Source organism: Thermobia domestica, chromosome 14 (genome assembly GCF_964235325.1).
Source record: "Thermobia domestica chromosome 14, izTheDome1.hap1.1, whole genome shotgun sequence".
NCBI lineage: Eukaryota > Metazoa > Arthropoda > Insecta > Zygentoma > Lepismatidae > Thermobia > Thermobia domestica.
Genome location: NC_137467.1, coordinates 171,911,856 through 171,924,127, shown reverse-complemented (window position 1 = coordinate 171,924,127; position 12,272 = coordinate 171,911,856). Strand labels below are relative to the sequence as shown.

Sequence of the window (12,272 nt, the reverse complement as noted above, 5' to 3'; positions counted from 1 at the left end):
ATTATTCTAGAATTTCTACTTGCATGATATTTTACGACTTCTAGAGAGGTATCAGCATTAGTATTTAGAAATAACTTTCACTATTATTCTAGAATTTCTATTTGCATGATATTTTACGACTTCTAGAGAGTATCAGCATTAGTATTTAGAAAGGACTTTCACTATTATTCTAGAATTTCTACTTGCATGATATTTTACGACTTCTAGAGAGGTATCAGCATTAGTATTTAGAAAGGACTTTTACTATTATTCTAGAATTTCTACTTGCATGATATTTTACGACTTCTAGAGAGGTATCAGCATTAGTATTTAGAAAGGACTTTTACTACTATCTATTATTTCCACTTCATTCACAAGACTAGTAATTTTGAGAAACAGGCCTTGATCAATGTCCTGGAAAAGCGTCGATAGAGGATATAGGGCCGAATGGATCAGAATAGGACTCACGAAAGGTTACTCAAGCAGTAACGGTTACCTTCGATACCCGATGTCAAAATATAATACTAGGAACATAACAAATCTTTCCAAAAATCAATACAATTTATACAAAAATTTACCAAAATGAACTGGGAAAGGAATATGATTGGTACATATATTGTAACTTTTAAATGAAATGTACATTTAACACAACATTTACTTGTACTTGCTTATAAATATTTTTGTTTTCGTTCTATTTCAGGTGATACCCGAGCAACACGGGCCAAACGATAATTGTATCTTAATCTCTCAGTTAAGCATGGTAATACATACTTAGAGTTAGGTTAGCTATACCTATCTGCTCTAATTAGTGAGATATTCTGTTTTAAAGAGGTTTTACATTAGAGACTTCGTGTACTTCTTGTACTTTGTTAAGTATAACGTCATAGAAGCTTTAACAGTTAATAATAAACCAACTCACCATGTAATTCTTTACTGGAAACAGGCGAGGTACATGATAATCGGCTTTGAGATTTGGTGCTCTTAGCTGAGCCCGTTCTTTTGGCTGACCCTGGTCGAACATCAGAAGCTTGAATCATGCATGGAGTCTGTCTTTTCTGTTTCATCTTCTGCTCCATTAACATACGCTGAAAAAAAATTAGAAAAAGAATGCATTATGCTTACTATATACATACTGTAACTTCGGGAAGAAAAGAGGCCTCATAAATATTAGCATCACTGGGAAGTTCAAAAGCATATACGAAAGTGGATCAATACATAATGCACAACAACTTACGTACAAGAAAGTGTAATAAGTACAACATCACGAATATACACAAAGTGAAGGTTTATATTAAGCCTTTGCACTCCATTTTTATACCACAGAAAGAGCCTCAATTGTTATTATTATTATAGGAAATTTCGACTATAAAATATTCCTACTACGAAGAAGTGCAGACATTCCTATCAGCTGTTGTGGAAACAAAGAATTATGGGAAGAATACAATTAAATCAATCGAAATAAGACATTGGAGAGCAGACGATGGGAAACTGCAGTGTCGGCTAACAGCTGACATTTGAGCGCAATGGGTTAAAGCTACTTTTCAAGATAGTCTCTCAACAAGTATTTCTCCCATCGTAGCGTCGCAGAAGTCCGTCTTTGGCAGTATAGTCATTTATGCACAACTGCTTTAACGGAATTTCAGTTTGTGGAGCACTGCCTCATACACTGCACCGTAAAAATTTTTGAATATTTTGAACCATGTCGTTAGGTAGCCGCGAATAATGAACGGAGGCCAAATGTACTTGTCATATTCAACAAACTAGAAATACTATCAAACATTTTTTTAATACATGTATAAATAATATAAAAATTTATTGTGTTGTGGAGATTACTTAACCAAATTTTCACCTAATACCCGTCCTGTGATCTTCATCAGGCTGAAAACTTCTATCTCAAATTATGCTATTTCTGTTAGATCTTAATTGCTTTCTCTCTTCTTTCACATAAACTTGAAATATTAATTAGTTTCTACAAGAAAAGAAGTGCCACATCTAACAGAAATAGCACTCCCCTGAAACAGTTTTCACCCCAATGAAAGCCACAGGAACGACAGTAGTTGAAAATTTGGTTAAGTAATCTCGACAACGCTAATACAAGGCAATAATTTTCATTTAATTTATCAAGTGTAATTTGCCTTAAATGAAATCTGTCACATTTTGTTAAGATTAATTAATACTCACCTATCATATGCTTGGGAAGCCCCAATCGAATTTGTTATATTCCTTGTACCATTTCGGCAAACAATCCTGTTGCGTTCAACAGATAGGCACTAAGGAAGAGCTTCGGGTTCACAAATATTTAAAAAAACTTTTCAACATACTTCTTTTTTTTTTTTTTTTTTTTTTATCAAAATAAATAAATAAAACACTAAAATGAGCAGTACGTTGATAATCATTACACACACTAACTCACAACTTAGAGATACCATGTAACTATTTACACACGCGTTTCATAGAAATTAAAAAGTAATTTTAAATTATATGAAGCATGTATAAATTGTGACATATTAGACTGTTGAGTTGATTTTGAGTTTAACGTCCCGTGCAGCAGCGAGGCTATATGAGACGTGGACCTACTGATTAACGTGGAATCCGAAGCACATGAGCTCCCGCCGGGAATCGAACCCGGGTCTCCCACGCCAAATATTAGACTGTTACTTTAATATCCATCGTCATCCATAGCCATACAATTACTTTGCTCTACTTTCTAGATTTCCTGAACTACAAAGTCTCTCTGCACTTACAATGTTTGACAAAGGTTTTCTTTTTCTAAATATTGAATATTGTTCACCTGTATGGAATATGGCAGTACCTACTAATCTATCTCGCACTGACTCCGTTTTAAACTTTTTTCTTGCCATAGTTAGATTTAAAATTGCTGAGTAACGTAATCACTCGAGGCAAGAACTAATGTGTTTAATGAACTTATGTACTCCTGGACAAATGTCGTCACGCAGCTGATTTACTTTACCTATATAAAGATCATCAATGGTCAAGTTGACTGTGAATTCTTATTATCGCAGATTAACCTTCGTGTTCCTCCGTGGCGAACTCGCTCTCGAAAGTTACTAATTACGAGACTCCTAGGTTGTCAGTTGTTAAGCGCTCCTTATTTAACAAACTAGCGCAAGATTATAACATGGTTTCAACAGGTTTCAACATTTTTACTACTGAACGAAACTTCAGAACTCAACTACAGAGAATATTGTAACTTTAGAGGTGAACTCTCTTTTATTTGTATTTTTTCCTTTTTTCTTCTTATATTTGTGTGGTTTCAACGTTGATGTGGTTCAGTATCAGCCAAATGGTCTTGTGCTGTATGAAACTTAGTAAATAAATAAGTAAAAAATAGATGCTTGAAACATGAGCAAATAATGACATATTACATTCTTTTCATATTGGAACCGATAATTTTTGATTGTGCGTGTAGTGTCCAGCAACATTTTAATAACCTATTGCTGATTTTAATGTTTTTGTAAAGAAAAAAAAAAAAAGACTAAATTGAATAAAACATTAAAAGATCTTTGCAAGTAATAGGATTGATTGCCGAAATAATACTAGAAACATAACAATCCTTTTTACGATTCCCAGCGCATGCAAAAGATGAGTGTTACTTAATCTTTTAATCAGCTTATAACAGATATATTAAAAACACTGCATTCTGATCATACCTGCTGTTCAAGCTTCTGTTGTCGCAAGCTCACTGAAGTCATCTTTTCTCCTTAAAATGAGTACAACGCAAAATGGTACCCTGTAAGACAAGAACAGACAACTCACAACTTCAAGAGTAAAATCACATTAAAGCAGTTCAGTTAAAAATCTTTCATTATATAATACAATAAAACACGAGAGCCAATCAAATGGAAAATGTTGTGCTATATGAACTTCGGTAATAAATGTGCCATGCTTTAAGATAATGTATAATTTTTATGTGTCCAGGTACAGTCCGCAGCAGAAAACCTGCAACATGAGCATGTAAGATTATTGTGAAATTACGCCTAACAGCGCAGGGAATCAACATAACGTCTAAGTGGCACGAATTACGCCTGGAGAAACCTCGGCGTCCTCCCCTGCACACTTATTTTGAGCAAAAGACTTCGTCGTTTGACAATAAATTTACATGCTCATGTTGCAGGTTTTTTGCTGCGGACTGTACAAGAGGTTTGAAGATATGGCGTTTGGAATAAGTGACAATACCAAACTGTGGAAACTGCTATATGGATTAGTGCTTAAGTTTCTCCATCTGGATGGAATCAAAGCCAAGGGAAATTTATGACGAAATGATAACTGCATATGATTAAACTAGTTATCATTTCGTCATAACTGTGGATTACCTGGTGATCGAAGATAGGCGAATAATAATGTGTAAAATTGAGAATGGAGTGTTATTGTCTTTGGAATCAGAACGCCCCAGGACTCAAACAACTTGGGATCCGAATGTAAAATACGAGCAAATTTTGCACCGGATTGCGAAGGTTCCGCAATCCGTGGCTTGAAACAAAATATTTCGAGAGCCAACATGAAGACACAGACTAATGGCACTAGCCCCTTACCTTGTTCCTGTTTCAACTGCGCTAGCGTGTTTCTGCCTTTATTTCCTACACATTATTTTCCACAGGCTTTCATATCAGCGCCATAGAAAAGAGAGACAGATTGGTACTAGACCCACCCATTATAGCGACTGAAGAATATGCAGAAATATTTTTTATACTTTCAAAAAATAAGAAGCCCCAGTGTATGTCCTCTAATTAAGCCTGAAACTATATCCAAAATAGGAATTTCCGTCACATTATTGTCTTCTTGGTCTTGAGACTTTGATCATCACTGTTTGTTCTAGTGATGTATGTTAATGATACAAATATATCTAACCCAGAACCAAATAAGGAAGTTTCATAGTTAAGACCGACAACATTACAAGTTCTAAAGAGTATCCTATTTTGACACAGGGTGCCAGATATGATAGAACAGATACCTAATTATCATGAAATATTTTAGTCTATCATTTCCTGAGTTCAAGCAGATTAACGTAGGACTGGATTACCTATTAGAAACAGCATAGATGGAAGAAAAATGTTATGATCACTATACTACGGAAAAGGGTGAAGGCAAAGATAATTAAAGGAATATTTTTACCCGTTAGTCATTGTAAGTTGGTAGATGATAAATTCATAAGGATGTTCTCTGGATACTACGATCTCATGTTTCCTCTGGGTTTTACATAATAGAATTTATTTTCATTCCCATTCATTTGCTTTTCTCATCACCCCTATTAGTTTCATCATATATTCAAAAATTACTATCTAAAACTACAAGTATCTCTCTTTCTACTACTAGTAAGAAGACAGAACCATGTTGATTAAGACTTTTGCACATGTTTAAGCGATGCAGCGTAGAATATTACTAGGCACATAACAGGGTTTTTGTAAGTTTCTTTTTTCCTTTACAAGCAAACAAATAATTTCTAATTACAGTGCCACGGACACGGCCTAAAATTTCACATAATTAACGTGTTATCCAGTTGGATATAAGTTGCCTCAACAAATATACGATGTTCTTGAGGTGTTTACTTCAGAACGAACGGATAAAGTTTCTGTCGATACAGAAAAGAACATACCGTCGCTGCGCCTCGAAGAACCGCTGTGTGTTAAAACCACAACTTTTCAAGAGAAGCAAAAAACATTCCAAACTTAAACTTTTGCCTAATATACACACGGAAACACTTGAAAAATATAGTAAAATTGGTTCTGCGCATATTATGCACTGGATCCACTTATAGCTTGCTTCAATAGTATTATATCACTATTTTTGAGTTTACGTAGCACGTGTCGGTTTACCTTTTGCGCCTCTATAAGCACAGAGGATCAATACGTACGTGATGAGAGAAAGTGGAGCCTTTAATTCCAATCTATTATTTTTTTCATTGTTGCGGCGAAACAATTGAATATTCACTTATCATATTATAAGGGATGCTGCCTGACAATTTTCAGGTTTATTTGCACGGCATAACTCATTTTCGACAAAAACGTCACACAGCGGACCTTCGAGGCGCAGCGACGATACACTCTTTTATTAGTTACTACAATCCTAATCATATAGGTTTATTCGCTCCAAAGTTACAGACTAATGGTATAAGAGGCAGGTATGCAACTTTGCTGACTTTATAATAACCAATCTAAAGGGCGTATTCTGTTTTCTATAAGCCCCAAACTGTGTCACGTGATCAAGTTAAAAATCACGTTAAGTGCTAAATCGAGCCTGGAGATTCCAAATAAAGATGTGAGATATTTCAAGCACGTAACCTCCCTTGGAGCGCTCTGGGTAATTCGCAGATGCATATATTTATCATTATTTATTTTACTCAAACAACTTCACTTTTGACAAGTGTTCTATACATATCTACACTCATGTCCAAAATTATTGTCGCATGTTTATAAATATGTTGTTGTAGGAATATAATTTGATAAAGAATTCGCCCGGTATTCTTTATAATGTTAGTATGTGTATAATCAGCAAAGACATGTATGTTGCAAATTTCATGTCACAAGAGCGGTAAATAAGAACAATAAAACGAAAATAAAACTTTCTTGTCCCTTTAGCAACATTTTGTTTTGCTTATTCTAATTTTCGGATTTATAATTCTTTTCCCATGAAATAAATCACATATATACATTTCCCGATTATACACATAGTACCCTGCAAGATCATTATCAAATTATATTCTTACAAGCAGACAGTTATAGATGAGACAATCATTTTTGACATGAGTGTACATTACGTGCTTATACATCATTCTATAGCTTTTCATTATGTCTTTGCAATAAGCTTTCAATTAGCCATCTCCTTTTTTTATAGTTTTTGAGATATCTGGACTTCATTTTTTTTCCATTGACTTTAATGTTAATGTTTCGTACTTTTTGACTATGTTCCGTCCATTTTATGACAATTTGCTTTTGGAATATAGAATCTACATAGTCTCTCCGACATTTGAGCTGAATTTCAGCCATCTCCCCCGAAGTCTATTCACATCACTGCAACTGATGGGACCTTTATATTACGTTTTCGTCTTTTCTAGAGAATTTATTCCTCAGAGTTGTCTGAAATTAAACGTTGGCCATAGACAACCCAACAGTCACTCTCTCTAAAGTTCCAGCCACTTGTCTACTCGCGTTGACTTCCACGTGGATTTAATGCTGTATTGTAACTTAGTGTACACCGAGAACTTCCCCAATGAGTTGACAGTTAGAAAAATATTATATGTATTGATTTGTTTACCAGTCGAATTCTTTCAAGAAATGAAGCTACTAGCAACCAAAGACAATGTTACGCGCTGCTTTAGACAGCAGTGCTTCGTGATTTCAGGACGATTAACACAGGGAGATGGCTTTCATCGGTTCCACTCATTGATTGATTGATCAATCAATGATTGGAGCTGATTGATGATGACTAAATCATCGCGTTATTAAATTTTTCATGACAATTTTCGGAACTCTATACTTACACTATTAAATATGAACTCTTCCACTCTTACAAGGCGCGTCCACAAAATCCATCTAGTACCGAGTACTCACCATTTCGGTTATTTATGCAAAATTCTGAAGTGAGTTACTGTACGCATACATCACGAAATATATCCAGTTTGCAAATCAGGGTTGGCAAAAAAAGCTTTGAAAAAACAACAAAAAAAGCTTTTTGTGGTATAACCCCCCTTTTCTTTTTTTTAAATAATTTGCTCTATGCATTTATACTACATATGGACAAAAATAAGTTTGCTTCGCCTTGGTGTTATTATGCAACAACGGGGTTACGCTGGAAGGGGTCACATAAGCTTAAAGCGGAATCCAAACCGCTTCTCGGTTTACATCCGAGAGAAATTGTCCTCCATTTAAACTCGAAACCGAGACAAATGCGATGAGTCTGCCGACTCACTCAGGAAGCACTCCTGATAAAAATACCTTGTGCTGATCTTTACATACTTGTTAATATAATTGTCAAGAGACATTTCAGGACGAAAAGATAAAAGAGTTGCACAAGTAACCATTATATAGAATTATATAAAAATTGATAAACTCACGCCTCAGCCATCGGAAAACCCTGTTATTACTTTATATGCAAAGGAATAACGGGAAAATCCCGTTATTGCTTCGTATGTAAAATCTTATGGTCATCGTATCATAATCAGTACGGTACGCTAAAACTGAGGCATTGAATTACAAATTTAGTATGTAGACATCATTCAATTAGATTGAAAGTCCAATCCAAGCTAATGTTGGAAGCTACGTAGGCAGTCGATAAATTTTGCCAATTTCTATCAATATAATTAAGCAACCTTGGCTTCTTTATAAAACAATGGGCATTCAGGCAAGCAGAAATAAACAATTTGGCGTCGTTACTCATGTTTAGGCTTAACACCCTTATGTAATATCGAGGTTAACAGAAAAACTTTTGCTTAAAGTGACATCCGAACCACTACTTAGTTCACACTTGAAAGAAAGGTTGTGGTTCGATCGAGAATTGAACATTAAAAGGTGAAAAGGAGATAAAACTAATGCAGATGGTTTGACTTGTGGAAAAGTCACCATGAAGTTCACAGGATTTAAAGCATTTTTCGTTCTTTTCTTTCTTTCTTTTTTGTTTTGTTTAAACAAGCCAACCCTGTTGCAATTTGATGGACTTTTTTTTCTTTTGGCTATGGTTTAGCTTTGGGAAGGGGGGGGGGGAGGATTTTAACCGACTTTTTTGCGATATTCTATTAGCATTTGTTTACGTTAGGTTATTAATATTTAATTCAAAGTATTGCCGAGCGAGCGTTAGCGAACGAAGTCGGGTTAGAGCCTCGCAGGGCACGTTTTCTGTCTTTGTTAGTGTTGGCCCCCCATTACTAAACATTTACCTTTCTTTTTAATAAAAGATACCGAAATGTACTTGAGAAGACATACATCGTATTATATATACACTCTACCCCGTCAACGAAGTGTAGGGTTTCCCCTGAATCCCCAACAACCCGTATCTTAAATAACTTATGTCAAATAATGAGTATTATTCAGTTTCTCCCCCAAATCACTTGATAGTGACTCCAGCTCACTTGGTATTAGAGTGTAGAGTTGACCCTCCAGTCTGAAGGTGCCCTTGAACTTTGCAACATACAAAAAACAGTGCTTAAAGTATTAAAAATTGTTACATTTCACTTAACTTCAGTACTCCGTGCGCTTCACAAAAATTTAAAAGGTTTTCCTTCATTATTTTTGAGCATCCATTACACCTGTTCGCCATATTTTACAACTACCATGCTGCTGAAACCTTTCGCGAATGTTTCCGCATCCGGCAAATAGTACTAACTTCAACATATCTTTTCTCGTATTAAACATAACTCTCCTGCCGAACTTACATTCCTAAACATCAAATTCTCATTTCTCCTGTAAATTATCCTGATTTTTATAAAAAGCGGAGCGGTAACTCTAAACTCAACCCCTTGGTATGATTATGGTTCATTATTTGTAACTGTGATGAGTATAAATACAATGTGGACGTATGGCATAAAACACGAACCAACTTGTGACAGGTAACCACTAAAAAGCACGAATACTACCTAACCCAGTCAAAGCAGGAGCACAGCAGGGGGCGCCCGAGCGGGAGCGACGGTGGGTATACGCATAAACGAGGTGGTTTACAACACCTCACTTAAGTCATAGTACCGGCTCCGGAACCGTGGATGGATTTACAGGAGATACCAAATGCCATCCCAAATAAAAATTTGAAGCACAACAATATACCAAATGACGCAAATTAACGTATTACTAGAGATATAAAAATAATAATATTCGCCTTTAACATTATTGGATCTACTACTGTGCCATTCTTTTAAAGAAAATTTACGCCGCTGATCTTGTTTATCCTTCTCAACTAACCCACTATGTTATTCTCCTAACTTCGCTTTCTCAAGCTCCCACACCCCTCAGTGCCTCACTAAATTCACTCCACCAATGACATAAAATCGTTTCCTTATAAAAGCGGAAGCCGGTTGGAGCTATAATGAAACTTCGGTCCATTTTCCGTTAAGGGGGTCCAAAACTAACCTAACTAAAGCTAATATAACGTTATATTATGTAATCAAACGAAAATCGATGGAAAGAAGTGGAGAAATTGCAAATTTCGTGTGGAAGAAATTACTGGACCCCCTTTTTAAGATGAACTAAAAAAAAAAAAAAAAAGTCGTTTTATTACATATATGTGATGTTTCAAGGCCCTCAGGCCTTTACTCGATAAATGGCATTCGTGAGCGGAAACCTCGTACAAGTTGGTTAACTATTATTTTGCACAATACTTCTTACGGTATACGAAAAATTACGCCATCCTAAAGGGAATCTGCACTGAAGAATGCAAGTCCATACTCCAAAAATTATTGTTTAAGGAACACAGGGCATATTTACTTATCAAAAGAAATAAGGATATAGTATACGTAAGACCGTCTGAGTTCCAGAAGAAGCTCGACGCTCATACTTTTAGGGATTATTCATTGAGTATCTACGAACTTAGAAAGGGGGTAACAAACCCACTTTCATTTACTTATCCACTGATACGAAAATAAAAAAGAACGTACCTATTTGCCCTTGTACTTTATATGCTATAGCGCATTACATTATATGCAACAAGGATTTTGGTCTGCATCATGATATAAATTTAAAAATATTTAACATTTTTCGTATCGAAATCAACAAAATTTATTCTAGAAAGTAAAAATAGAATGTCAAGCACATATAATGAAGACAACGCAGTGATTTAATTTGGTAACGTATAAATATATAATATGAAGTATCCTTGCGCACGGAAGACAGGGGGTTCTCATGTATATTATTACCAGAAATAAGTATGTACGTATGGAACCAGATTCTCAATCTGCACCTAGATGATCACAAAACTTGCACTATCCTGCTTTGACATTAAGTTGGATTAGAAACAGACTTTCCTCTTTTACAGTAACTGAATAAATATTGTTGATGAGATGTACAAGCTTTATTTTTTCTTTTTGTGCCGGCTGTACGAAGGCTTAAAATATGCACTAAAACTTCAATTAGTTACCAGGGAATACTCTGTGAATTTCGTAGTAAAATTTCCAGACTAAAATAATCGAACAAGAAATAATTATTACTTCCACATATTAATCAGTTGAAAAGCTTTTACGGATCCTGGCATAAGAAAAACACTGACATCTTGACAGTACCCCGTCAAAACTTATCATCACTCGTGCCATAGCTGTAAACAAACTACATTGTTTATTAATAAGCTTACGTTCGCATACTCTATTCTTTAATTTCTCGTGTAAATTACTTTCCTGTAAAAATGAACATTGCAATCAACTGTTTGTGTTGTTACGAACTCTTACGATATCTAACTACAGTGGGAAATTCCAGTGGTACGCTGTAGTTTCTTGTGAAAATCTTCATTATTAACATATTATAAAGAAAAAAATCCATGATTACGAGAACACACTTTCTTTCCACTGAAAAGAACTATTTCTTAAAATATAAGCACCTAACGTTGATGTAAATAAGAATCAGATGAATGTTTCAAAATATGTTACTTACCAGAAGTTCAATAAATTATCTCAGCTTGGAATGTGGTCAGTTACAGACGCTGGGTACTTGATGGAAACTCACAGGATTTCCGTCAATTATTTCTTTCATTTTCTTTGATAATTATGTTACCACTCTTCACTTCAATATAAAGTTCTATTATTTTTAACATATTTTGTATTTATTCTTCAGTGAAGTGTAACCATTTACGAATCAAAACATATGACTGTTACACGACTGGATCCCAACATTTCGACAGCACTTCTCCCGTCCCGAACGTCTGCGATCACCATGACAACAACGGTGTAGTGGCTGGCAGCTGCCCTTAAGAATAACATGGCGCTACTCTTTTCCCCTTCTCGGCTGACCACCTGCTTTGTTTCTCCCACCTCTGAAAATGAGTTCTTACCGACTCCGCAGAACCGAAATTAGTAAGTTGTCCTCTTTTTGTTAACGATTTGTCACATTTCCTTGAAAAATTTCGTCGTCTTATTGTTTAACCTCTGTTACAATGGAATAAACAACAATAGTAGAAACTCAAAAATTAATTCTAATTCAGACAGCAAATTTCAGATTGAAATATAATAATAATAATAATAATAATAATAATAATAATAATAATAATAATAATAATAATAATAATAATAATAATAATAAAGCATGAAACTTTTCAGTATATTGAGCACTAATCATTCTCTTAAACTTTAATTCTTCAATTTACTA

At 35.0% G+C, this 12,272-nt stretch overlaps 1 protein-coding gene across 1 annotated transcript in view; it reads right to left on the bottom strand.

The window, feature by feature from the left end:
- ktub (Tub domain-containing protein ktub) overlaps positions 1-11,939 on the bottom strand; it is a 38,651-nt gene extending 26,712 nt beyond the window's left edge. Inside the window, exons 1-3 of the mRNA XM_081739182.1 lie at positions 11,562-11,939; positions 3,651-3,730; positions 899-1,064 (exon numbers count right to left, since the gene is read on the bottom strand). Coding sequence (XP_081595308.1) covers positions 899-1,064; positions 3,651-3,692 — 208 coding nt within the window. The 5' untranslated portion in view covers positions 3,693-3,730; positions 11,562-11,939. The remainder of the gene's footprint in view (positions 1-898; positions 1,065-3,650; positions 3,731-11,561) is intronic.
- Between the last annotated feature and the right edge of the window lie 333 nt (positions 11,940-12,272).